The sequence below is a fragment of the Aythya marila genome, assembly GCF_965140915.1.
Source record: "Aythya marila genome assembly, contig: HAP1_HAP1_SCAFFOLD_202, whole genome shotgun sequence".
Classification (NCBI taxonomy): domain Eukaryota; kingdom Metazoa; phylum Chordata; class Aves; order Anseriformes; family Anatidae; genus Aythya; species Aythya marila.
This window is the reverse complement of record NW_028136626.1, coordinates 139,962-167,955: the sequence shown is the minus strand read 5'-3', so window position 1 is coordinate 167,955 and position 27,994 is coordinate 139,962. Positions and strand designations below refer to the sequence as shown.

General features: G+C 48.8%; 1 protein-coding gene across 1 annotated transcript; it reads left to right on the top strand.

The window, feature by feature from the left end:
* Nucleotides 1–842: 842 nt before the first annotated feature.
* On the top strand, nucleotides 843–7,474 carry LOC309891668 (ubiquitin carboxyl-terminal hydrolase 42-like; the record flags this gene model as incomplete). The annotated part of the gene is made up of 12 exons (XM_082786009.1): nucleotides 843–1,071; nucleotides 1,822–2,022; nucleotides 2,619–2,729; nucleotides 2,889–2,991; nucleotides 3,196–3,263; nucleotides 3,420–3,490; nucleotides 4,022–4,104; nucleotides 5,023–5,134; nucleotides 5,512–5,652; nucleotides 5,847–5,947; nucleotides 6,409–6,550; nucleotides 6,758–7,474. The coding sequence occupies 12 exons, from the start codon at nucleotides 843–845 to the stop codon at nucleotides 7,472–7,474; spliced, it is 2,079 nt and encodes a 692-aa protein (XP_082642135.1).
* Between the last annotated feature and the right edge of the window lie 20,520 nt (nucleotides 7,475–27,994).

The window sequence follows — 27,994 nt, the reverse complement described above, 5'->3', positions numbered from 1 at the left end:
TCATGCTCTCCTTTCCCAAGATTTCTCTGAGATATAGCCCATCCTCTGTGGGTTTTGAGGTATATGGTTCCCAGGAGTGAAAAGGAGGGCCAAACATCTCTCCTCTTGGATCTCAGCATGCCAGGGCTTTGGTGTACTGCCACTTACAGCTCCGCTTTTTCACCTGGAAAAAGCGACCGCATGATGTAGACTGAGGAGCCCTCACAGATTAACTTGCTATCAACAAGTGACGCCCAGAAAAGGTGTATTTAAAAGCTAGGCTCATTATAGAATCACAACAAACCCCTCATGACTGGTGCAGTAGACAGTGAGGTAGAGGGCGAGCCCTGGAAAGACAGAAGAAAAGTAGCAGTGAGTTCTGGGTACCTTTGTGCAGACGAAACAGAAAAACGCAGGCAGTGAAGTAATAGTGTTCCGTTACTAATGCCAGCAATAGATAATTGCAACAATTATCTATTAGATCATAGGTACTAATTAACAGATAATTGCGCAACTCCGGAAATCAATAAATAACTGATTCCCCTCAGAGAATGTCTTCTACATTTTTATATTAAAAAGACTCCAGAGTTGTAATGGATTAAAATCCTACGGAAGGGAAAGAAATGGCATCAGCCACTAGTTCTGCAGAAGCGAAAAGTAATACTGATAGAGTTTAGATGGAAATTTTCACTTTGTGTGTTTAGTTTGGGGATTCTTTTTAAATCATTCATACCAGCGATTTAGTTCTTAAGGCTGTTTCTTTGAGATTAAGTGACAGGACTTCTGTTACTCTTTTCTTCTTGGAGTGCTTCTTGATAGTCTTACGTCAACCAGAACTTCTGTCTCTGTCGCAGATGTGAACAATGACCGTAGCTAAGAAGCCCAAATCTTCAAAGCCTAAAAAGCCCTCTTCAAGGCGGTCTGGCAAATCCAAGAAACCAAGTCCTAAAATACTGATGTCACGCACCGCCAACTGGGGCCGGATAGTGCCTGCAGAAGATTCAAGCCAAGTCTCTGTGGCCCAAGGACGTGGAGGTGCTATTTACTGTAGATCATCTGAAAAATCTAAGGCTTTTGCCCCAAGAGATCTAAGTAAGTGTGCGTTCTATCCTGCCTCCATTGTCTTCAAAGCAAAAGTAGAAAATGCAGTTCTTACTTGTTGCACTGATAGAGAAGGGGACTACTGTGAAGAAAGACTTCAAAAGCGAATCCCCTAAGGCAACTGAAGTGACTGATGTTACAGAAATTAATTTTGATATATTTACAGTCAACAGAGAAATACGGGGAGCTTTTTGTAATGCACAGATTCCTCCATGTCTTTTCTGTTTTGCAGAGAAAAGTGTTTGATTGTTGCTATTCACAGCTTCCATTTTTCACAGGTTTTTTGAAGGATAACATTGCTCAGGAAAAAATCTGGTATCTGTAGGGGTACCGTCATTCCTAGTTCCTAGTTTTTACGTTTTTACCGTATAATTTCAAGTCTAAGTTTGTGGTTTAAGTTATAATAAGGAAAAAAACAGTAGTTGAGTTAATCAGGTTAAAGATTATAGATGGAGAGGAACTTGGCGTTAGGTGCTACAAACAGAATGGCAGTTAGCCTTGCCTTAGAAGAATTAAAATGGTTGACTAAAATTGTTTTTTTTTTTTTTTTTTTTTTTTTCCCCAAAACATTGTGTTGACCAGCCAATTTGAATTTGGTGGTATTAAAGCTGTCTGCAATAAGTTTTTCTGGTTTGGATTGTAGCTAGCTCCTCTAGGTGCTCCTGCAGAATAGTATTTTTTTAAATACCTTTCTTCGAAACAAACAAACAAGATCTCTTTTTAAATTTAACTTTCTTGCAGTCGTTAATGATGGAATTGCTCCGCCACAGAGCATTCTTTTTCCACCTGAGAAGATTTGTATGGATTGGCGAGAAACACAAAGTGTTGGAGTTGGCCTGTACAATCTTGGCAACACATGTTTTCTTAATGCTACTCTACAGTGTTTGACCTACACACCCCCACTTGCCAATTACATGCTTTCTCTTGAGCACAGCCAGTCATGTGAGTACTTTCTAACAGTATTTTGAATCTGTTGGATAGCTCTGAAGGTGAAAGAACAGCAGTGATTCTGTGAGATAAGCTTATTTGCCTGATTTTACCTGTAGCAGCTGGCTTTGAGCACTGTATTAGCAGTGGGCTCCGAATAGCATATGGAGTGCAATTAATGCACCATGTTTTATTTATTTAGTTAGTTATTTGTTTGTTTGTTTGTTTGTTTGTTTATTAAAGGATTATTTATTGCTTCATGGGAATAATGAAGTGCATTGGACAGTAATGCATTTGGTAGTAATTTTAGAGAGTAATACATTTTGCAGCCTGTGGAGTTCACATTCCTGTCAGCCTTTACAACTGCGACTTTGCAGTAGTCTTTTAGATTTCTCATCACAACATGCATTTGAATACAGGCTTAGTGGATATTTTTCTTCTGTCAAGTTGTGTGAAATGAAATGTTACAAGACTGTTGGGACATTGGCATCTTGGGAGAATAGAATGTAGCAAGGAGAGTGGATATTGTATCTATAGTTTAAATTGTACTTAGATGTTTGTAGGTATGGATATTTCGCTGGACTGGGATGCTTTGTTCTTTCACTCTTCAGGTCGTGAACAAGATTTTTGCATGATGTGCACGATGGAGACTCACATTAACCAGGCCCTGCGTTGCACTGTTGATGCCATCGAGCCTACGCATGTTATCAGTAATCTCAGTCGTAAGTGGCTTCAGATGTGTTTCTTTTCGATAGCTTGTAATCTTCAAATAATTATTTGATGTGTCTAAGTGGTTTTAACACTCCAATGAAGAGAGATTTTAGAAATACAAGAATGATTTCATTTTTAAATGAGGTCAATACTATCATCTTCTTATTTAGGAATAGGACAACATTTCCGTTTTGGCAGTCAAGAAGACGCACACGAGTTCTTGCGCTATACTGTTGATGCTATGCAGGAAGCGTGCTTGAACGGAAGCACCGAGTAAGCATAAACAAGTTCACTTTCATACATTCTCTAGCACCTTCTAGTCCTTTATTTACTCTCAGAAATGATCTCTAGCACCTTTTAGTGCCTTATTTACTATCAGCAACGCAAGTCTACATCATCCTTGGTTTTCATCAAACTCTTTGAAGAGTTAACTCTGTGCCTTAAATCTTCTGAGGTCTGATTATAATTTATTTCCAGATTGGACAGATCTTCTCAAGCTACCACCATCATTCATCAAATATTTGGAGGATTTCTAAGATCGAGAGGTACTTGAAAAAATATTCCTGTCCTTAGAACTGATCTGTGTCTTTTGTCGGTAGTAAAGCAGTCTGTAGTTTGTCTAAAGTAGTATCTGTCAACAACTTGAATTTGGACAGTTAGTCTCCTTCACATAATGTTAAGCATTTATATTTTGTTTCCAGTGAAGTGCTTGAATTGCAAAGCAGTTTCGGATACGTATGAGGCATTTCTTGATATCACTTTGGATATAAAGGTAAGATGTTTTCTAAATATAATTCATGATGTTTAAGTACATGCATAACTTTCTAAATTAAACTTGTTTAACTTAAAAAACCAAACCACATATAATGTTAAAACGTAAGAGCTTGGTGGTGCTAAGGAAGTGGATTGGATTTTGTCCTTCCGTGGAACCCATGTAAATAGTCTCCACATTTGCATTGGGTTTAAGGGGAAAGAATTCTCTTTCTGCAAAAATTATAATGCTGTCATACTTCTTTGTTGTTCTACCTCAATATACATCTAATTGTTAGACTGATGAATTTGTCCCCAGTATTGATGACAAAGCACACTGTAGATGCTGTCTAGGCTACTGGAAAAGTATTTGTTCCAAAGTCAAATGCCTTCCAGGTGAGGTCAATGCTGAGCATGCTCTTTCTGCCTCCTTCTTCACAGTGCTCCTAGTAGATCGCTTGAGTATGTTAGTAAGATTCTCTTATAAACTACTAGTATGTCTCTGGAATTTTGAATTACGGTGACTTTGCGCTCTTCTTTCTCGCTGCTCTAGGCGGTTTCGTCTGTTAGCAGAGCTCTGGAACTCTTTGTGAAACCTGAAGAGCTGGATGGAGAGAATTGCTATAAATGTAGCGAGTAAGATTTTGACGAATTAGGTCTTAATCCTAGATGTCAGTTTTCTATGTTGCATGACTCTGTTGGACTACCTCTAAACTTTGGATCTACTTACAAGTTTTGTGGAAGTTTATAAAAGACTTGGATTTTTGTTTCTTTGGAGGGGGGAAGTCTTGTTCATAGGCATTCCCTATGGGTTTGCAATTCTCTGGCTTGTATTTTGCCATCAGAATTCAAAAAGAGCTACTTTTGTTCTTTCTATTTATTAGCTCTCGACAGTACTTTTCTTGATGTAAACTGCCCAGTTTCCGTTGTTCTCTGGGCTAGTGGCTAATTTTCACTGCTTACACCGTAGGTCCTACCTTGGAGCGGGCAATGTGTCAAACTGAACTATTTTGTTTCAAAGGATGGCAGATGGTTTCAGTGTCTTTCCAGACAAGCTCAGTACATGAAGACTTCCTACTGTTAAATGTCTCCCTCCTGTAGAATGACCATGTGCTTCTGTTGTATTTTTGATGTTGATAGTCGACCTATGTTGGAGATTATTTGCAATTTCTAGCCCTGGGGACCAAGGCTCTCTCGTTCCGCTTTCAGTATTTGTATTTCCCTTGAAAGCTGAAAGAATGTATCCAGGATTGGAGTTCAAATAGCCACTTTTGTAGACCAAGAAATGGTACCTTGCCATCCAACCTGGTCATACCCTTTTGTGAGAGATTCCTGTTCCCGCTATGCTCTGAGTTGTTGGGAAAATTGACCTTCTTCTGTGTATTAACAAACCTGACACGCAGTGCATGGGTTTATGAAAAGAAAAAAGACCAACCTATTATGCAAGTAAATATCATTCAAATAGCATAGGCATGCGTGAGACATTAAAAGGAGTTTGTTTTGGGGGCGAAAAAAGAAGATGCCTTCAAACACTTATCTCTGCTTGGTTTTAAGGTGTAAAAAGATGGTTCCTGCATCCAAGAGATTTACCATACACCGTTCTTCCAAGGTTCTCACAATATCACTGAAAAGATTTGCAGATTTCACAGGTGGAAAGATCAACAAGGTATATTTACCACTGTAATGCAACTATATCATTGTGTAATGGGACATCCCCCAAAGCTGAAAGTTGTTAATATTTTCAGACAATAATTGTAGACTAACGACTATGGCTTATTCTTTCTCTTAATATCAATAAAGTTCCCGCTTGACAAGAAGCATATGCTTTCCTCTGAGAAGGCTGATTCATCAGGAAACAGTTCTCTGCAACTTCTAGTCTTAACCGTTGTTTATGGGAAGACTTATTTGTAGTGAATCAAGAAATATATTCGAGAAATATATTCTAGAAATCAATTCTAGTCTGTGTTTTTTGGAAGTGTTTTTCTCTGGCTAGTCCACGAAGTACTCTGGGATAATTTTTCTATCTTCTTGATGTCTCTTTAGGAGGTGAAATATCCGGAGTATTTGGACCTGAGAGCCTACATGTCGCAGTCAATGGGAGAACCACTGCTCTATGCCTTATACGCGGTGCTGGTACATCACGGTGTCAGCTGTCACTCAGGACACTATATATGCTATGTAAAGGTAGAAGTCAACAGCATTTCTAACAGGGTAAAGGTTGTGCTGGCAAACCAATTAAAGCATGACTAGCAGCTACTGTTTCTAGGGAAAAAGATTTCATTATATTTTTATTTGACACATGTGTATTTTGTTCCTATCCGTGATTTCAATTGGAAAACGTGCAATTCACCTAAAGAAATCGTTGTCTTTATTTGCAGGCTGGTAATGGACTTTGGTATCAGATGAATGATGCTAAAGTAGTGCGTACTGACATTAAAAGAGTTCTTGGTCAGCAAGCTTACATACTTTTTTATATCAGGTAATAACAAATCTTAAAATGTGTTCAGAAGAGATTTACTTTCCTGTTATTGATATTTTTCTGTTTTGCAAGTGTTTTTCTTGCTATCCCGGGAGAAGATTATTATTTGTCTAATTCAGTTCTGTCTAACCTGAAATTCTGTGTCGTTTATTATCTTTTGTTGCTTGGCCTTAAACTGCAGCACTTGTGTAAATTTCTATCTATGTGTTATCTGTAGCTGGCTAATTTAGAGAAGGAGAGAAATGAAGGTCATCTGTGGTGTAAGAATGAATTATTGCTCTGCAAGTGATAGTCTTAGTAGGAAGACTGTTCTCTACTTTTCAGTCTGTAGTCTTGGCGAAGCCTTCTGTAGAGAAGGCTTCCATATCGTATGAGCTGTTCCTCTAAAATGATAGGATGGGATTTAATCCAAGAGTAGGCTGAAAGAAAAACTAAACTACGATCACTGCTCTTTTCTGAAGGCGCTATGATTTGACACTTGGAGAACGTGCGTTTTACTTGCCAGCACCATCTTATCCCTGTTCATTCCCTCCTGGTCAGCAGGGGGCTAATAGTAAGCAGGCTGGATTTCTGGGACCACGACTTCTTCCTCATATGATTAAGGTAATTCAGGGAAGCGGGAGGGCAGATAACGGCACCAAACTGCTAGTGGGTTTGGGGTTTGGTGTGGGGTTTTTTGTTTGGTTTTAAGCATCTTTTTAGGTGTTAAGACCATTTGTAGAAACACTCAGTAGGAGAGTTTTGTGTTTCAAAATGTTACATGCAGTGTTTGCGTTAATCCATCTTGCAATTTCTTCTTTTTAAATACAGAATTCAAGCCGTTTAAATGGAAATGGATCCATAAAAGAGGACACAAAGACCACTGGTGTCACCCTAAAAAGGCCATCTTCAGCACCACCAATGGCCTGTGTTCAAAACCAGGCAATTACCAGGCCTTCAATGACTGATACGTCAAGAAAACAGAAGATCACCATCAGTATTCACAATAAATTGCCTGCTCGTCAGACTGTGTCACAGCCTGACTTTCTTAGCAGTGCTGTGGAGGATGAAGATCTCTACCAGGCTGTTCCTTCATCCACAATTACAAATTCGGTAATGCAAATGAAGCAAATGCAAACAAACAAAAAAGTTTCTGATGAAATTTTTGTGGAGCCAACAGTGAATGAAAATCCTAAACTCAGCTCTGATAACACAGTCCCTTATGGTGCAGAATCTTCAGGAAAATCTGAGGAGGAGTCAAAGGGCTTATTTCAAAGGAATTTGAAATGCAATGCAATGTCCTCTAATGGAATTTTGGTTGGAAAGGTAGTCCGTACATTGCAGCATTCCGATTCTTCCTGTCAGAATGCTGACAAAGGAAGATCCCAGCATGAGCTGCCAAAAACAGATTCACTAAATGGTGCTATTAGGTTAGTTAATGAATCTAAAGAAAACGGACTGAAACTTGATGATTCCACTTGCCGAGTTGAACCTGTTAAACCTTCTGAGATGTTCTTTTCTAAAACAAATGGATTGCTTGAAACATAGATTTGCTCCATCGAGAATTTCTCACCTACGATGTATTCGGGAGTGTTTATTGTGTTCCTAATTCAGGTGAAATACTGAGAAAACACAGCACACATGTGATCGTAAGGCTTTGTGGTATTATCCCCTTAGAATTTGCAGACCTGAGCTTACATTAGAACTTGTCAACTTAAGCTCAGCTGAGATAAAAATTCCTAAGTTTCATAAAGTAGATTTTGGGGGGTGAGTTGGGGTTACCTTTGAAGTGTAGATAATGCATACAACTCACAGCGGTCTTGCTTACCATTTAATGGAGACATTCTGACAAGACTAGTCCTCAGTACTACTACAAATAGTATTTTTTTGTCTGCTGACTTGTGCGTTTTAATTGCAGATGCCTGGAGCTATGCCTTCAGTCAATCGAGAAGTCATCACGGAGTCCTTCAGAGCCAGCCAGCTGAACAGCTTGTCAGAGGAAATGAGGTAAAATGAGCACAGTCTGATTAAGACAAGACTTTATGGAAGTTCGTTACAGTTTTATCTGTCTACTAATAGTATTTAATGGAAGGATTTAAATTAGTACAATTCCATACTGTGTGTCCAGTGTCACGAACAGAACTAATGATCAGCACTGAGCATATCACTCTGATGCAGGTTGGTGCCTCAAGGAGAACTTGTGTTCCTTTATAGAATGTTTTTCCATTTTTCTCCACTGTCTGGAGAAACACTGGCTGTTCCCCGCTCGCCCCTATGCCTTTTTTCTCGGAGCAGCAGGTGGAAGGAGACAGATGCGTTTGCTTTTTTAGTGCAATGGCTTCAGAAGCAAGAGGGGAAAAAGCACTTTCTCTGGGAGCTGAAGAAGGTGTCCTAATCACAGGAGAGGTTTCTAAATGGCATATCTTTGCGAGCGTTCCTGTAGTCCGGAGGTTTTTGTTTGTTTGTTTGCCTTTGGAAGGTTTTACTCTTAATATTCACGTCCTTCAGCAGAAGTGAGAAATGGGTTTTTATTTTATGCAGTGTTGCGGAACCTCCGAAATCTCCTGGGAATGATGAATACCTCGCCCAGTACCAATGTGATGACCGTGGAGACAAGGAGAAACCAAGAAGATCAAAAGAACGTGACCTCATTTCAAAAGAAAATGTTTTGTCCGGCAAAGAGTCTTGTGAGCCTGGTGAGAAATTGCGGCAAACTTCCTCTCTCAAGTCTGACACTGAATGTAGCTCTAACAATCTTTCTTCCGTAGGTATTGCAGATAGACGCCAAGATACAAAGGACAAGACTAAAACCACTGAGAAAGAGCATTACCGAAGCAAGAGGGAACATGCTCCTAGTGAAGAGAAGGAGAGTCAAAAAGCAGGTCCTTCCAGCAAGAGGAGGTGTTCTCAGAGCGTGGAATTTGTTGAGCAAAAGAGTCACAAGCAGGAGTACTGGGAGGGAAGCAGGTACAGATCTTTCCCTCGTGAAAGAAACAGCCCTGAGAATGGCAGAAGAGCAGTCAAATATTCAAAGTACAGATCTGGCAGCGGAGGAAGATCAGAACAAGGTAGCAATAGGTACTACCGATCCAAAGGGGAAAGAAGTTGGAGCAGAGAAAGATACTATCGAGACGAAGCACGGAGATGGGAAAGATGTGGCTATTACAAGGATTACTATTCACCTCATGCGACAGGAGACAGTAGAGAGAGAAAGTTCTCTCACGGCGATTCAGCCTTTGACAGATTGACTGCAACTTACTACAGCAGGTCACATAAGCATTATCATTACAAAAGCGGATGGCCTCACGGTTCCCTCTTGAGAGAGGAAGATGTACGTCGCTTTGGCACACCCCGAGCAGACTTGCATCGTTGCTCGGTACCTCAGCAACATTCCAGAAGACATTCTCGTGAAAGACATGCGCTTCCACCTGTGTCAGCTCATTTGGAGAACTGTCGCCAGAAAACTGAAACAGAAGGAAACAGAAAAAGAAAATATACCCGTGCAGAAGGTAGTGAAAGTGAAATAGAAAGGAAAGACAGAAAGATAGAAAAGGAGCTTGTAGGTGGTGAAAAAAATGCAAAAATATCACAAGTTCTGGAAGAAAAAGAAGTCTAAGGATAAAGATGGAGAGAAGGATTCCAAGTAAGCAAGGATTCCAGCATACTCCGCATTTTTTATCCTAATTCTTTTCTGGGTGCTTCTCATGTCTTCCTTTTTTTTTTTTTTTTTTTTTTTTTTTTTTCTTGGTGGTTTCTAAGTTCTTTAGATAGCACCAGCTGGCTGGGGATCATGTTGTTAGGTTGATCAGTGAAGACAGGAAAGCTCTTGCTGAATTGTGTCAGAGCACTAGCTTTGGACCACATAGTTCGAATCACATCCGTACACCATTCCAGATTAGGTTAAAAGATTTTTTCTGCTTGCACGTATTCCAGAGCTAGCCGTTGTTAATGATCTGTGTACAAACCAGGACCTATGGTCCTTCAATCTGACGGCTTAAGTTTGCTGCATCTAAAGTAAGTTGCGTGTGCACAAAGCACCACAAAATAGCTGACATGCTGCAAATCATCACCTGTGGTAAAATAAATCAGGTTTCATATAGGCAACAAGTGCCACATCTTTTTTTCCCTTTTTAACTTGCATGTTTCTTTCAGACTTCATGATTTGTGTTTCTGTGCGCTCCGCTTTGACAATGCCAATCGCAAGCGTAAGAAAAAGAAGAAAAAGGAGAAGAAAAAGAAGAAAAAGGAGAAACACCAGGAAAGCAAAAGGCTCCTTGGAACACTTAGATCCTCGTTTCCAGAAGATAACGCGGGAGAAGAAGGAAGAATCCCATCCTCCAGATGGCTCTTCATGTCAGTAATGCAGAAGTGAGAGCAGTAAACAACCTTACAAGGAAGGGAAGACTTCCAGTGCAGGCGAAAGCAAGAAATACTGCTCCATCGCATCCAACGACTATACTAAAGGTAAGCGGCCGCAGCGTGTGTGAGGAATTCCTTTTATATTAATCTCGAGATTATTTCAAACAGTCTTGAAGTGCTTGATGACTTAACAGTCTGCAGATTTATTATCAAATCAAAAAAAAACCCCACTTGGTAGACTAATTTTTTCCCAGTTTTGAATGGCCACTAGGAAAGAAGGCCTGAAATAAAGAGGTTAAAGGCAAATGGTTTTCATTTGGTTTGATGATGAAGTGGCAAACAAGAGGAAGAGTTGCAAGCTCCCTTCTTAAATTCAGTCCAGCCAAGTAGGAAAAGTAAATGTGGACAGCTGTATCTTGGCAAAGAAGATAGTAGGGAGCAAGGAGGTTTAGCAGTCAAGATGGAAGGTGATGCCATGAGGCTTAGAGGCTAGTAATGTTCTAATGAATCACAGCCTTCCTAAAAAAAACCTGCCTGAACAATTCACGTGAATAACATACTACCTTCAGCTATTTCAGCTTCTTGCTGTACAGCTGAATGCCTTTTACGTAATGTTTGGAGAAGTAAAATCTCGGAAGAGGTTTTCATATCTTTTGCCCAGTTTGGATGATGAAGTAAATTGCCAGAGTCAGTAGATTCTGGCACTGACAAGTTTCTTCAAGCTTAAGAGCGAGTGCAATTGTTTCCAAGCATTTTTCTTTTCTGAGACAGGGAGCACCAGAAGTTGTCATCTTAAAATACGACATGGAGGGGAGGCTGGTTGTTCACACATTCTTGCCAACATTCATGCAATCTGTCCCATTATCAAGAACAAAATTAGGGACTGAACGGAGGTCTTTCAAATTCCAGTGTTGCAAAAATGGACTTTTTACGATACTAATGTCAAAAGAATCCTGATTGTACTAGACTGGAAGTATCTCTTCTAGCTGAAAAATCAGGAAGAGCACAGAAGAAAATGCCTCTGCTCTACTGCTCTTCGGGCTTCAGTGAATTCTCTGGCCAGCAGATGGCGAACTCGTTCTCTCTAAACCAGTCCAAAGTAGAGGAAGAAAGTCAACGTCTTGCATGCATTACACAAGTGCGGGGCATGGGGATCCCTGGGCTATATACGTGAAAGAGATGTTCGTTGATAAATACAGCAGTACCCACCCCACTTGGATACACTGCTTGCAAGGTAAGCAGGATAGGAGGGCTGTGCAAAGCAATTCTGTTAAATTGAGGAATTCAAGTATTTCGTCAAGCCTGAAGATACTAATTAGTTTCCTTTTGGGGAAGGTCAGTCTTTCAAAGCAAAGAAAAAATGTCTCTTAAGCAGGATTTTCTGAATGGTGGAATCTAATCTGAAAAAAGACCACTTCCACACGTTAATTATTTGCTGGTTTATTATTTTTAATTTTCTACTGTATTGAACCTCTTAAAGAAGCTAGGGACAGACTAGGAGCAACGGAGGACTTGTTAGAGTGCCTTTTCAACCGGAATCATGTTCCTTTGAATAAATGAACAAGGATAGCTAGTGACAATTTGTGATTTAAGGAAATTGCAGATACGTGAGAGAAAGAGCAGCATTAAAGCAGTTAAATTCCTGCATTCCTAAGTGCTCTCTCTAGCAAGTTAGTGAACGCTTCTGTTCTGTGGCTAGGATTTGGTCAGCTTTGATCACTAGTAAACCAAGGATGCCGTCCAGTCAAACCTTCATATGACTGTAACTTACCTAAGGTCAACCGTTTGCTATCAAAGCAGGTAGCTTGGTCCTACTATTCTGTACAGCTCACCAATTTTAGCATAGAATTCAAATGTAGTCCGTTTAATGGGAGGACTTTGGAAGCCGCCTTCTCCAGTCAGTTCAGATGTCGGCGAGGGGCTGGTGAGCCGCTGGGACGGAACCCCCGTTGCCCGGGTTCCCCAAGCAACCGCCCCACTCTCCAGCCACCATGGCAGGTCCAGCAGCCGGCTCCCGCTCCTCCCGGGGCTGCGGCCCTGCTGGCGAGCCCAGCGCCCCAGAGCTCAGCCCAGCGGCCTTTTTCCCACAGAGGGTTTCCCCAGACGGCTTCCGCGGCTTGCGCAGACGCAAAACTCCCCCTTCGTCGTCCCAGCCGTGCCGCCAACGGTGGCTGCCTGGCTGCTGCCCTCCCTCCCCGGAGCGACGGCGCTGCCCTTGCAGCCCCCGCAGGTACCCACCCTCCCCTCCGCGCTGCCCCAGGCCACCGTCTGGCACGTGGTGCCGGGGGTCCAGGGGCAGGTGCTGCAGCTCCCCGCCGGGGTGCAGCTGCCACCTGGGGGGCACCTCCCAGCCCAGGGGCACCACCTGCAGCTTGGGCAGCTCCCCGCCGGGGGGCAGCTCCCTGCTGTGGGGCAGCTCCCCGCCGTGGGGCACCAGCTGCAGCTGGTGCAGCTCCCCGCTGTGGGGCAAAACCTGCAGCTGGTGCAGCTCCCCGCTGTGGAGCAAAACCTGCAGCTGGTGCAGCTCCCAACCATGGGGCACCAGCTGCAGCTGGTGCAGCTCCCCGCCGGGGGGCAGCTCCCCCACACCGCTCCTCCCTGTGCCCCCGTCCATCAGTGGGGACAGCCCATGGTGACGGGGACACTGGTACCCCACCATGCGCTGGGGCTGGGGCCCAGGGCCGTGCTCCATGGGGAGCTCCTGCACCCCGCAGGCACCTGCCTGTTGCAGGCCCCCGCCCAGCGCAACCCCCCGCCACCCCTCGTCCCGGGGCCTCCGCTGCGGGGGCAGGCGCTCCCCACGCCCCGCACCCTGAGCAGCAGCCGGGGGCAGCTGCCGGAGCCCTGCTTGCACGCCGTGGGGCTCAGCGAGGACCAGGGGCCCCCGCTGCCCGGCCCCACTGCCCCCAAGCCTGCACCCAGACGGCGACGCCTGACGGTGAGTTTGGGGCTGGCACAGCCGGCCGCTGGGCGCCCCACACCCAGGGGCCATGGGAAAGCTGACATCGCCCGTCTTGGGGGATTTTCTTGCTTTGTCCTCAGCGGCGACAGCCCCGCAGGTGCCTGAGGAGCCCCCGCAGCTGCCCGAGCTGGGCCCTGATGCCTTTGCCGAGGCCTTTCCAGAGCTGGCAGGGGACAGCCAGCAGCTGCAGCACATGCAGGACGAGCTCCTGGCCGACCTGGACATCCCCATCCCCGGCATGGAGGAGCTGCTCAGCTGGCTCGATGCCGTGGAGCCCCAGGACGCCTTCCCCGATTTGCCCAGCAGTCCTGCCCTCAGCCGCTTCCTCTCGCAGCTGCCCGACCTCTGCGAGGACATCGAGGAGCCGAGCACGCAGGGACTGGAAGCCACAGGAGCCCTCGGTGAGGTCCCCTCAACCCCTGGGCTGCGCCCCGAGAAGCTTGAGGGTGGGCTGTCGCTGCAGTCCCCCGTCGTGCCAGCAGTGAGCCCCCCGCTCAGCCCTGCAGCCAGTCCCCTGCCCAGTGCGCTTAGGAGCCCCCTACCCAGTCCACCCCTGAGTCCCCCCAGGAGCCTCCCTGACACCCAGCTCCTCAGTGCCCTTAGTAGACCCCTGCCCCAACCCCCCCAGCGTTCCCTCAAGACCCGCCCCAACCCCAAGGTCCCCAGTGCCCTTAGTAGACCCCAGCCCAAATCCCCCCCGAGTTCCCCCAAGAAACGCCCCAACCCCAAGGGCCGCAGTGCCCTTAGTAGACCCCAGCCCAAATCCCCCCCGAGTTCCCCCAAGAAACGCCCCAACCCCAAGGGCCGCACTGACCATAGGAGACCCCTGCCCAAACGCCCCCTGGGTCCCCTCAAGAGCCCCCCGCCTGCCCCTGCGTCCACCGGCACCAAGCGGGGGGCCAAGCGCCCTGCGCCCAGCAGCACCCCCGGGACAGCGCAGAGCTGCCAGCACAGGAGGCCGACGACAGAGAACCCCCCCGGCAAGGAGAGGAAGACGCTGCTGGGCCAGGCTGGCCAAGGCCGCAAGAGACCGTGCCAGGGGAAGACGGGTGGCAGCAGCACGGTGGCTGGCAGCAGCAGGGAAGCAGGCAGCAGCGGGCAGCAGCTGGCGATCAACAGCACCACGGCACCCAGCAAGAGAGCGCGAAGCCCGGGGGCTGCAGGGGGGCAAGGAGCAGCGGCGCCACCTCCCCGCAGAGCGCGGCTGCTGCCGGAGACTCCGAGTGGGGAGCCCCGTGCCGTGCGGCCCCAGGACAGGCTCTGTCCCCAGGCCAGCGGGGCCAGGACGCTGCAGCGCCAGCAGCCGGGGACAAAGACCCCCAGCGAGACTTTGCAGCCGCTGGGGGCCAGGGCCAAGGCGCTGGGGCCAGCGTGCCAGCTGGCCTGTGTGCAGCCGCAGCCCACCTCCAGCAGCCCCAGCAGCATGCCCAGCGCCCCGCCGACAGTGCCAGGCTCCAGCTACCCGTGACCGACCTCGGGCTTCTCCTCGACGGCCCCCGCAGCACCCAGGCAGGCACAGAGACCTCTGCAGGCACCTGCTCCAGCTTCAGCCACGCTCCTCAGCCCTTGCCCCTCTCGCTTGCCCTCTCCCCTCTCTCGTGCTGGAGCTAGGGGATGGGCTTGCCACTCACAGGGATGGCAACAGCGCCAATGGCAAATGCGCGCGCGCCTCACCCAGGAAGGTGGCAATGGCAAGCTGGGGAGATGCTGGCAGCAGCTGGGCTGGGAAAGCTTGGCCATGGCAACTGCTGCTTGGGACACCAAAGGGCTGAGAGACAAGACTTGCTTCTTCTTTCGGGGCATTGCTCTTCTTTCCTGCCTTCTGGATTAAATTCCTCTCCTTAGGTGGTCACTCAGCAAGGCCTCTGCCTGCAGAGCACTTCTTCTTGCACTGGCATGCCAAGGGGATAAGAACTGGGAGGTCTTTGGGATAGCAAATGATCAGTGGGATGGGAAGTGATGATGGGGATAGCAATTCATTGGAATGGGACAAATGGGTTTTATTTGTATTAAATTTAAATTTTTTAATTTTCATTTAATTTATTGGTTTTCTTATTTATTTAATTAAATCCACTTTATTGACTGTGTTGTACGGTACGGCATTGTTTTATTATTATAAAATTATAAGTATTTAATAGCATTAAATATTTTTATATATTAATATCTTATAAACTGTAAGTATCATTATTTATTATTTTGTTGGTTTTTATTCCTTTTCTACCCTATTAAACTCTCTTTATCACAACGCACTGGTTTGGATTTTATTTTTCCTTCCGAGTCGTTCTGGATTCACTCCGGATGGGGGGACACTAGCGAACGCCTGTGTGCTTCAGATCCAAGGTCACCTTTGCCCTCATTCAAGATACATATTTGCATCTGTTGTTGTGAAACAAAATTAACAACAGGAACAATAAAGTTACCTACTTGCTAGCAGCAGCTCTACATTTGCTGGGGTCTGCTCTGTGCATTTTGAAGACCATTCCATGCTCTTCAGCCCCTTCAGGAGGAAATGTATGGTTCTAGGAAAATGCGTCTTGACCTGATGCAAAGCTGTGACGCAGCCTGCAGCTGCTGCAAGCCCTGGCATTTTACCTGCAGCCCCTCCAACAACTCTGATGTTCCCTGCATCGACTTCAACCACTGCGGCAGGACCTGAGGCCCCTCAAAGCCTTGTCACACACCCTGCGGCCCCTCGAGCCCCTGGCATGTTCCCTGCAGCCCCTCCAGCCCCTGGCATGTTCCCTGCAGCACCTCCAGCCCCTGGCATGTTCCCTGCAGCCCCTCCAAGCCTGGCACAGGCCCTACAGCTGGCTCCGGGGACGACCCCGTTGCTGTCTCAGGCACCAATACACACAAGGGGAAGGAATGCATGCAGAAGTCATCTCGTTTCGGAAGGGCAGAAAGTCCTCCCAAGAAGAGGAAGGAGCAAGAGGAAGGCGAGGCAGCCTACCCCAAGGTAGGGCCATCCCAGGGCACAGGAGGCTGTTGGAAAGGAGATTAGATAGAAAAGCAGCAGGAAGCAGGTGATCCCCATCCCTGGGCGAGCTGCGAGCCATGGGACAAGATTGCAGCTGTCCTCCAGGCGAGCACATTGTCAGCTGGCTGCTGCGCTGCTGGGATAGCAGCTGCGGGAGCCTGGCAGCAGAGGGCAGGGAAGCCAAGCAGCTGGGATCCTTCTCTGGGGAAGGGGGCACTGAGAAAGCGCTTGCAAACGGGGCACAAGCCCTCAGCCTCTGGAGGCGTGAAGGAAAGGGATCCCTTCTGGGAAGATGCTGTGGGCTTGCTGAGGCTCGAAGAACAGACGGTGCTGGCTGCTACCAGCGTGCTGCAGCAGCGGCAAGACAGAGCCGTGGTGGTTTTCCTCAGCTGGGCAGCTGAGCTCCAGCACAAGCGCTCTCTCCCTGCCCCTCCTCCAACGCCAAGGGGAGAAAAGAGGCTGGCAAGGGCTCAAGGGCTGCCAGAAGGACAGGGAGATCACTCCACAAGGAGCGTCACGGGCAAAGCAGGCTCAGCACAGCCTGTTCCAGTCCAGCCCGGGGCCTGCTCCTGCGGGGGCTCTCCACAGGCCGCGGCCTCCTCCAGGCCACAGCCACCTGCTCCACCGGGGGCTCCTCCAGCCACAGGGGGGCTGCAGCGTGGAGATCTGCTCCACGGGGTCCCATGGGCTGCAGGGGGACAGCCTGCTCCACCAGGGGCCTCTCCCTGCACAGGCCGCAGGGGAACTGCTGCTGGGAGCCTGGAGCACCTCCTGCCTCCTGCTGCACGGACCTTGGGGGCTGCACAGAGCTTTCTCACTCCTCCCTGAGCCACACGCTGCTGGGCAGCAGCTTTTGTTCCCTTTCTTAGATGGGCTCTCCCCCAGGCGCAAACATCATCCTTTTGCTCTGCGTTCTGGGCAGCAGCGGGTGGGTCCCTCCTGGAAGGAGCCTCCTGGCAGCGGCCCTGAGCTCCCATGGGGCAGCTGCTGCATTCTCCTCACAGAGGACACCCCTGCAGCCCCCCGCTCCCACAGCCTGGCCACGCAAACCCAAGCCAAGACGAGCGAGCCTCCCTGATTGCCAGCCAGCAGCTGGCTCAGCCTGGGACCCCAGGCCAGTGCCCACAAGACTCTCCTGGGCCTTGAAAAGCAAGCCTTGTGGGGACGGAGCACCCACAAAGAACAGACTCACACAACAGGACTCCTTGCCAACACCGCCTCACAGACACCTGGGCCTTGAGCGGGTAGCTCACCTTGAGCGAGCTCGTTTCCTTCCCAGTAGCTGAAATGTGCCATTTCGGGGGCATTTGGGGGCTACAGCGTGCTGCTGAGAGGGTTGTTGGAGCTCCTGCAGGGCAGTGCTTCCACTAAGGCAAGGCCTTTTCTGCATCTTCTACTGCCCTGCAAGCGAGGATGCTTGGGGCACACAAGAAGCTGGCAGGGGACACAGCTGCAGGGATTGCAGGGATTCCTAAAGTCATAGCCAAATACAAGAAAGACAGGAGGACGTGATGCTTCCGAGAGAAAGGAGCTCGCTTTGGGGTCCAAATCCATCCATTTTTCAAATTAAAATATTTTCATATATTTTATTTGGGGCCTCCTCCTCCACCATCACTTCCTCCAACACATCCTCCTCCTCCTCATTTTCTAGGATTTTTCTGTTTTTTATTTTTTGGCCTCCTCCTCTCCCACCTCCTTCTCCTCACCCACTTTTTTTGTATTTGTGATTTTTTTGGCCTCCTTCTCCACAACCTCCTCCTCCTCCACGTCCTCCTCCTCCTCTTTTTTTGTCTTTTACATTTTGGCCTCTTCCTCCTTTTCAACTCCTCCTCCACCACTTCCTCTTCCTCCTCCACCACATACTACTATATATATATATATATATATATTTTTTTTATTATTATTATTTTGGACTCCTCCTCCACAACCTTCTCCTCCGCCACCTCCTCCACCTATGCTTCTTTTGTCTGGATTCTTCTTTTTTGCCCTCAACCTCAAACACCTTTCCTTCCGCAACGTCCTCCTACTATTATTTTGTTATTTTTTCGATTTTTTTTGCCTCCTTGTCCACCGCCTCCTCCTCCTCCTCCACCGCCTCCTCCTCCTCCTCCACCGCCTCCTCCTCCACCGCCTCCTCCTCCACCGCCTCCTCCTCCTCCTCCTCCTCTTCCACCGCCTCCTCCTCCTCCTCCTCCTCCTCCTCCGCCTCCGCCTCCTCCTCCTCCGCCTCCTCCACCGCCTCCTCCTCCACCGCCTCCTCCTCCTCCTCCTCCACCGCCTCCTCCTCCTCATCCACCGCCTCCTCCTCCTCCTCCTCCACCGCCTCCTCCTCCTCCTCCTCCACCGCCTCCTCCTCCTCCACCGCCTCCACCGCTCCTCCTCCACCGCCTCCACCGCCTCCTCCTCCACCGCCTCCTCCTCCTCCTCCGCCTCCTCCTCCCTTCTCCTCCTCCGCCTCCACCGCCTCCTCCTCCTCCACCGCCTCCTCCGCCTCCTCCACCGCCTCCTCCTCACCGCCTCCTCCTCCACCGCCTCCTCCTCCACCGCCTCCTCCTCCTCCTCCACCGCCTCCTCCTCCCCTCCACCGCCTCCTCCTCCACCGCCTCCTCCCTCCACCGCCTCCCTCCTCCTCCACCGCCTCCTCCTCCTCCTCCACCGCCTCCTCCTCCTCCTCCTCCTCCTCCTCCTCCTCCTCCACCACCACCACCTCCTCCACTACCTCCTCCTCCTCCTCCTCCTCCCTCCTCCACCGCCTTTTCCTCCTCTCCTCCACCGCCTCCTCCTCCTCCACCGCCTCCTCCTCATCCACCGCCTCCTCCTCCTCCTCATCCACCGCCTCCTCCTCCTCCTCCTCCACCGCCTCCTCCTCCTCCTCCTCCACCGCCTCCACCGCCTCCTCCTCCACCGCCTCCTCCTCCACCGCCTCCTCCTCCTCCTCCTCCGCCTCCTCCTCCTCCTCCTCCTCCGCCTCCACCGCCTCCTCCTCCTCCTCCTCCACCGCCTCCTCCTCCTCCTCCTCCGCTCCCTCCTCCTCTCCTCCTCCTCCTCCACCGCCTCCTCCTCCACCGCCTCCTCCACCGCCTCCTCCTCCTCCTCCACCGCCTCCTCCTCCTCCTCCACCGCCTCCTCCTCCTCCTCCTCCACCGCCTCCTCCTCCTCCTCCTCCTCCACCGCCTCCTCCTCCTCCTCCACCGCCTCCTCCTCCTCCTCCTCCTCCTCCTCCTCCTCCTCCTCCCTCCTCCACCACCACCACCTCCTCCACTACCTCCTCCTCCTCCTCCTCTCCATTTATAGGGAGGAGCAGCCACATCCCCGGTTGATGACAGGCTATTTGCATAATAGCTAACAATCGCTACCCAGGCAACCAGGCCACAAGCAATGCATCACAGAGCGTCATCAAGTTGCTAGGAGCCGCCAGCTGCTACCTTACAGGGCTACGGTGCCATGGTCCTGTGGGATTACAAACAGAACTAGAATTAGGAGCGGTGGTCAACGCTCAGCGCCAGAGAGGGTGTTTTGTTTTGGAGTCCTCCGCCTCCTCCTCCTCAACCACCTCCTCCTCCACCTCCTTCTCCTCCTCCACCTTCTACTCCTTCTCTTTTGTTTTTTGTTTTTTTTTGGCCTCCTCCTCCACCACCTCCTAGTCCTCCTCCACCTCCTCCTTTTTGTTTTTCTTTTTTGCTGCCACTTCCTTCTCTCACATTCTACTATTTCTCCTCCACCTTCTCTCCTCTTCCACCTCCATTGTGTCCCTCTGCCTAGCCCTTGCTCACCTCCTCTTTTGTCACCGCTTCCTACTCATCCGTCTCCTTTTCCAGAAATGCCGCCACCTCCTCAATCTTCTCCGCCACCTCCTCAATCTTCTCCGCCACCACCTCCTCCTCCGCCACCTCCTCCACTGCCCCCTTCCCCTCTTACCCCCCCCCTTTTCCACCTATGCCTCTTCCTCATCCTCCTCCTTTTCTGTTTCCATCTTCTCCCATCTCCCCTCTCCAGCACTCTGGCTCCCACTGCCCCCCTTTGGCCCTTTTATAGGGAGGAGCAGCCACACCCCTGACTGATGACAAGCCATTTGCATAAGAGCTAACAATCGCTACCCAGGCAACAAGCAACGCATCACAGAGCGTCATCAAGATGATAGGAGCCGCCAGCTGCTACCTTACAGGGCCACGGTGCCATGGTCCTGTGGGGTGACAAATGGAACTAGAATTAGGAGCGGTGGGCAGCGCTCACAACCAGAGCCTCCCAGAGAAGCCGCCTTGGCACACCTGGTTCGTGGCAACTTTTCCTGACATCTCTGGGCTCACCATCATTGCTACCAGCATGCCTCAGCAAGGAGCATGCAGAGGACGTTGGCCAGGAAGTTTCTGCCGAGGTGGAGGAGGCTGTGGAGGAGGAATAGTCCGTAGGGCTGGAGAAGGAGAAGGAGGAAGAGGCAGTGGAGGTGGAGGAGGTGTTGGAGGTGCAAGAGGCAGGGAAGGAGGAGAAGGAGGAGGAAAATGAGAAATAGGATTAGCAGGCGGGGGACGAGGAGGATGCGGTAGACAAGGAGGAGGCAGCGAATGAGGAGGAGGCAGTGGACAAGAAAAAGGCCGTGGATGATGAGGAGGAAGTGGTGGAGGAGGACGTGCTGGAGGTATCATAGAATCACAATTGTTAGAGGAGACCTTCACATTTGTCCGGTCTAGTCATCACTGTACTACCAATGTCACCCAATAAACCATGTTCCTAAGCACCAGCTCCAACCTGTCCTTGAACACCCTGCTCCTCTGGGGCGTCCTCCACAGGTCGCAGCCTCCTCTAGGGCAGATCCACCTGCTCCACCGGGGGCTCCTCCAGCCACAGGGGGGCTGCAGCGTGGAGATCTGCTCCACGGGGGACCCATGGGCTGCAGGGGGACAGCCTGCTCCACCAGGGGCCTCTCCCTGCACAGGCCGCAGGGGAACTGCTGCTGGGAGCCTGGAGCACCTCCTGCCTCCTGCTGCACGGACCTTGGGGGCTGCACAGAGCTTTCTCACTCCTCCCTGAGCCACACGCTGCTGGGCAGCAGCTTTTGTTCCCTTTCTTAGATGGGCTCTCCCCCAGGCGCAAACATCATCCTTTTGCTCTGCGTTCTGGGCAGCAGCGGGTGGGTCCCTCCTGGAAGGAGCCTCCTGGCAGCGGCCCTGAGCTCCCATGGGGCAGCTGCTGCATTCTCCTCACAGAGGACACCCCTGCAGCCCCCCGCTCCCACAGCCTGGCCACGCAAACCCAAGCCAAGACACCGAGCGAGCCTCCCTGATTGCCAGCCAGCAGCTGGCTCAGCCTGGGACCCCAGGCCAGTGCCCACAAGACTCTCCTGGGCCTTGAAAAGCAAGCCTTGTGGGGACGGAGCACCCACAAAGAAGGGACTCACACAACAGGACTCCTTGCCAACACCGCCTCACAGACACCTGGGCCTTGAGCGGGTAGCTCACCTTGAGCGAGCTCATTTCCTTCCCAGTAGCTGAAATGTGCCATTTCGAGGGCATTTGGGGGCTACAGCGTGCTGCTGAGAGGGATGTTGGAGCTCCTGCAGGGCAGTGCTTCCACTAAGGCAAGGCCTTTTCTGCATCTTCTACTGCCCTGCAAGCGAGGATGCTTGGGGCACACAAGAAGCTGGCAGGGGACACAGCTGCAGGGATTGCAGGGATTCCTAAAGTCATAGCCAAATACAAGAAAGACAGGAGGACGTGATGCTTCCGAGAGAAAGGAGCTTGCTTTGGGGTCCAAATCCGTCCCTTTTTCAGGGAAGGAAGAGATGTTGTGCATTTCTCTCGTCCCCCTGAGACAGCCACTGGGTGACGATGGTGCCAAGTGTCTGGAAAGAGACCTTGCTTTCTCAGGCCCAGGTGTCCAGCTGCACACCAAGGCCGTCCCTGGCTTCCAGGCGCAGTTGCCAGGCCCAAGGCTGAGCTCCCCTGTGAACCCCCAGCCCAGCAGACCTTGCTCCTGGCATTGTGGAGCAGCCATTTCACGGCAGCCTTTTCTCCTGGCAGTCAGCTTAGCGCCGAAAGCTCTGTCACCGGGACACCCGAGAGCCGTGGCAGCTCAGCAGAGAGTCACTGTCAGCCTTGGAGCTCACAAAGGTGGGTGGCCGCAAGTGCCCTGAGCGTCCAGCTCGCAATGAGGACTGCTGTGGCACTCAAATTGTCACCTGTTTGCTGCGATGCTGGGATACCTGCTCTGGTAGCCTGGCATCAGAGGCCAGGGAAGCCAAGCAGCTGGGATCCTTCTCTGAGGCAGGGGACACTGAGAGTGGAAATGGAAATGGGGCACAAGCCCTCCGCCTCTCAAAGGAACCCCTCAGATGTTTAGGTATAGTAAACTTATGTATATCTGTGTGACTCTAGACCACAACATGTTAGTGTTCTGGTTTGTCCACTGCTTTGTTGTGGGGGCTTTGAGTTGGCCTCTACTCTTTAGGTGAATGCTGACTTCATATCTATGGTGCACTTTATTCTTGAAATGGGAAGTTTCTACCAATTTCCTGTCCAAAGTTCCTCATAAGCCAACTGCAATCATCATTTCAGATGTATCTCCCAACTTACACATTTCCTAATTCTCCTTGATATTTACTCAAGAAATGCATTTTCACAGAGACATCATATTTTTCTCTCAACTGGCATCTGGCTGAGCAGAATGATGTCCTTTAATTCCCTTCCACACAATAGGCAACTTGTTCCTTCTGTCTTCTGAACACTTCCTCCTAAGTTCAATGTGAATACAAGTGGCAGAATTTTGCCTCATGTCTTAAATGTGTGGCAGGGCTGCCCTGTCAGGTGTATTTATACTGGAGAAAAAAAAAAAAAAAAAAAAGAATAGCCATACACACCATATAACCACTTAACTTTTTCAGTTCTTCTGTTAACAGTGTATGAACATGGGGTTTTGTTGTTTTATTGTTTGTTTTAAACTCCTGACTGCCATATAGCAAACATGACAAAAAAAAAAAAAAAAAAAGAAAAACAAAAAAAAACACCCTTGGTTGAGAATCTCTAAGCATGGCTCTACTTTGTATTATCAAATGTCACTTCACCTGAACCATTTCAATCACAAGGGATATCCTTCTCTCAGGCTCGGTAGGACTTCCCAACTTTATGTCACCTGGAAATCTCAAAGCTCATATGAAATTTTTAGTCTTCGGCCACCATGTCCATACTGAACATACCTAAATTTGAAGTCATCTCTGCTCTGAATAGGAGGTTGGGTTTTCAGAGCTCCCTTCCAGCCTACATTTCTCCATGAGTCTTTGCCTCCTTAGCAGCTGCAGTTTCAGAACTGTCTCTGAGAATCACTACAGGGAACCTCTCCTTTGCCGGTAATTCCCTCTTCGAACAGTGTGAACAATTGCAAACTCCCTTGATTCACTTGCAGCCCCAAAGCCCAAATCCATAGATAATGTATCAGAAGCTCACAGAAAGTGAAATAGATGTAGTTCATCCCCTGTGTAGGGGAGCACTGGTCCTACAAAGGCAAGCTACTAAATTCTCTGGAAACAAATTAGCTTTAATAAATTATCTTGTAAATTCCACATTACCCGCTACTTCCCTAGTCTTATCTCTTCTTGCCACAAAACTTTGCCCAGCGTTGATGTCAAACTAACAGGCCTGCACTTGTCTGGATCACTCTTTACATTCTCCTGGACAGAAGTGTATTTGTTACTCTCCCATTCTGGGGACTATCCCTGATTTGCACAGTTGTGACGTATTTTTCCTACTTGAGTTGTTGTTCTGTGTGCCAATGCTGTTAATAGGCTAGGTAGATATCAGCTTGTCATTTTTCACTTGAATCACTGTAGATTTTTATTTCACCTCAGATGATGTTGTGCCTAGTGCCCTACCCTCATTTGCAATGGGAATCCTGTCACTGCCCTTAATATCACATTGTTGTTGCTGTTAGATGCAGGAAATAAGATTTGCAGCATTTGAGACATCATTAACTTTTGATCTATTTTTGCCTCGAGTATGCAACTGTCCTAATTTGTTCTCTTTGTTCCCCCTGGTTTCTGTGGCTTAAGTATCATTTACTATTATTGTTTAATTTCCTACGTGAAGGAGGTTTAGGGTCATTCGTACTTTATTTTTGCAGTTTTTAACCTCTGAAATGTACCTTTTCTCATTGCTTTTTTCCCATCTGAATTTTGAATTTTAACTCTGCCTTCTCTGCACTCCAGTCCCAGAGATGCTTAGTCAGACTCAATGATTCATTTCCTTAGATTTCAAAGTTTGCATTTGTAAGCCTCAAAACCTTCGTTCTAAGCCTGGTGTTGTCTGTCTTGAAATGTAAAATGAGAAAAGTCAGCTCATGATCAGACTTTATTCAAATCTTACTACGTTTAAACCCGTACAGGAGCCAAGTCTAAAATGGTCTTATATTTTTTCACTTTTGTGAAGAAATCCATCACATAGTATATCTGTATGAGAATAAGTGGTAATCATCTTTCAGTCTTTTGCTGGGAAGTTGAAGTCTCCCGTAATTCCCATTATTGTTTATGTGTCTGATAACTGTAGACTGGAGCTAAGAGCAAAGAGCAGGCTAGCAAGGCTGTCTTTCTTTAGCAGCAATTTGCACAAAACCACTCTATTGCTGACCCATAACATTTCCCTAACCTCTGCTTCTTGCTAACACAAAGCACCATCTTATTCCATCCATTTGCCCTGGTTTCCAGACTTCCTGAGATTTATCAGTACTTGTATGGCATTCATGCCTTTATTTCACCCTTCCTGTGTTGACACTTGTCTTAAGAGTTTTAGATCCTGAACATGATCATCTCAAAGTTTGCCTGACAGTTTGGTCTTCCTCACATTGTCGTAGAGTATCAGGTCTCTACCACTTGAAATAGATTGTATTGGATTAGATTATTGGCACTGTCTCTTGTGCTGCTAGTCCATTATCTTCGCGGTCCATACAACTGGCCATCAGCGGACATGAAGTGGCCTTATCCTGCCCATTTACCTGTCTGGAAATCAGCCACTCTCTCTGCCTAGAACAGGGAATGGATTTTCCTCAGCTTTCTTCAAAAGCTCTGAAGTTTTCTGTGACCTTTCCACTTTTATGGTATGATAAGCTTTTGCTTCCACTGAAGGGTAGAAGTCATTACGAATAGTGCCAACAAAACAGAAACATAACAATGAAAATGATATTTGAATTCAGAATAGGTATTTAAAAAGTTCACCTTCTCCAGCACAAATGGGGAAAAGAAAAAATAAAATATATAAATAAATAAATAAAGCAGTCCTAAATCATCAAAACTGGCCAAAGAATTAGAAGAAGCACTATTTTTCCAAGGCTGCAATGTTTTCCATTCATCTCACTGGGCCAGCAGAGCACTAGAGAGCTGGATGCACTGAAGTCCTGGCTCATACCCTAAATGACCTGCAGGAAGATCTTCTTATCTCTGTCCCCCCGTTTCTCCTTTCAATCTCTGTTTTGTCTGTTTGTATCACTAGCTATCAAAGCGCTACTGAGATATGCACGTGCAGCACCCAGCACAACCTTGTTTCAGGCTCCAGTGGGACCTTTAGGCATTACCATCCTATAAACAAGTCACAGTGATAGTGAGTGTAATTACAGTCGTCAAACTATTCCAGCTCCACATCATTAGCCATGCCCTGAGCTAAATAACATTTTAATCAGTCAGATATGTCACCTGTGGCTTTCTTCACTGTCACTTGCAATCCAGCAAACTTCTTCCTTCATGTTTCTAGATTAGACAGAGGGTTCTTAACTGCAGACATCCACTTCCCTGTTCAGGAAGCAGTGAGACCTTTCATCTTCACACAGAATCAAGATGATATCCAAGCATCATGAGACACAGCGCGTATGTCTCCTAAGCCCATCCCATAAGAGCAGGACATTTACCTCACATGAGAAGAAGACTTAATGCAGAGGCAAAGCAAGATACTCGGTGTCAAAGCCATGTCTGGATGAGCATTAAAGACAGACCAATATTACCCAGTACAGGAGGAAAATCTATCATTTGAAGAAGATTATTGTCTCTGATTATTAGTTTCAAAATTAGTTTTTTCTTTGGATTTCCTCTGAACTTAAACTTAGTTTGGAATGCCTTTGGTTTTGAATAGTTCTGAAATTGTATTACTTCTCCTAAGTAAGTTGATAGTCTGTTCTATTTACGTGAAATTCAAATAATATAGTGAAGGATCTGCCATCACTTTTACTGTGTGCCAGGCTGAGAGCCTTCCTGTACTTAAAGGCAACCTATAGGAAAGCTGGGGAGGGGGTCTTTATCAGGGCCTGGAGTGACAGGACATGGACTAATAGCTTTACACTGAAAAGTTAGATTTCTAATATATTTTAGAAAGAAATTCTTTACTGATAGTACTTCACATCCAGCCCCTCCAGCCCCTGGCATGTTCCCTGCAGCCCCTCCAGCCCCTGGCATGTTCCCTGCAGCCCCTCCAAGCCTGGCACAGGCCCTGAGAGCTGGCTCCGGGGACGACCCCATTGCTGTCTCAGGCGCCAATACACACAAGGGGAAGGAATGCATGCAGAAGTCATCTCGTTTCGGAAGGGCAGAAAGTCCTCCCAAGAAGGGGAAGGAGCAAGAGGAAGGCGAGGCAGCCTACCCCAAGGTAGGGCCATCCCAGGGCACAGGAAGCTGTTGGAAAGGAGAGCAGAGAGAAAAGCAGCAGGAAGCAGGTGATCCCCATCCCTGGGCGAGCTGCGAGCCATGGGACAAGATTGCAGCTGTCCTCCAGGCGAGCACATTGTCAGCTGGCTGCTGCGCTGCTGGGATAGCAGCTGCGGGAGCCTGGCAGCAGAGGGCAGGGAAGCCAAGCAGCTGGGATCCTTCTCTGGGGAAGGGGGCACTGAGAAAGCGCTTGCAAACGGGGCACAAGCCCTCAGCCTCTGGAGGCGTGAAGGAAAGGGATCCCTTCTGGGAAGATGCTGTGGGCTTGCTGAGGCTCGAAGAACAGACGGTGCTGGCTGCTACCAGCGTGCTGCAGCAGCGGCAAGACAGAGCCGTGGTGGTTTTCCTCAGCTGGGCAGCTGAGCTCCAGCACAAGCGCTCTCTCCCTGCCCCTCCTCCAACGCCAAGGGGAGAAAAGAGGCTGGCAAGGGCTCAAGGGCTGCCAGAAGGACAGGGAGATCACTCCACAAGGAGCGTCACGGGCAAAGCAGGCTCAGCACAGCCTGTTCCAGTCCAGCCCGGGGCCTGCTCCTGTGGGGGCTCTCCACAGGCCGCGGCCTCCTCCAGGCCACAGCCACCTGCTCCACTGGGGGCTCCTCCAGCCACAGGGGGGCTGCAGCGTGGAGATCTGCTCCACGGGGGACCCATGGGCTGCAGGGGGACAGCCTGCTCCACCAGGGGCCTCTCCCTGCACAGGCCGCAGGGGAACTGCTGCTGGGAGCCTGGAGTACCTCCTGCCTCCTGCTGCACGGACCTTGGGGGCTGCACAGAGCTTTCTCACTCCTCCCTGTGCCAGACGCTGCTGGGCAGCAGCTTTTGTTCCCTTTCTTAGATGCAAGATCTTCTTAAATTCAGTCCAGCCAAGTAGGAAAAGTAAATGTGGACAGCTGTATCTTGGCAAAGAAGATAGTAGGGAGCAAGGAGGTTCAGCAGTCAAGATGGAAGGTGATGCCATGAGGCTTACAGGCTAGTCATGTTCTAGTGAAACCCAGCCTGAAGAAGAAGAAACCTGCCTGACTACTTGATGTGAATAACAGACTCTGTTCAGCTCTTTCCTAACATAGAAACGGTGCTGACTGCTTCTTCAGAGTAACAGAA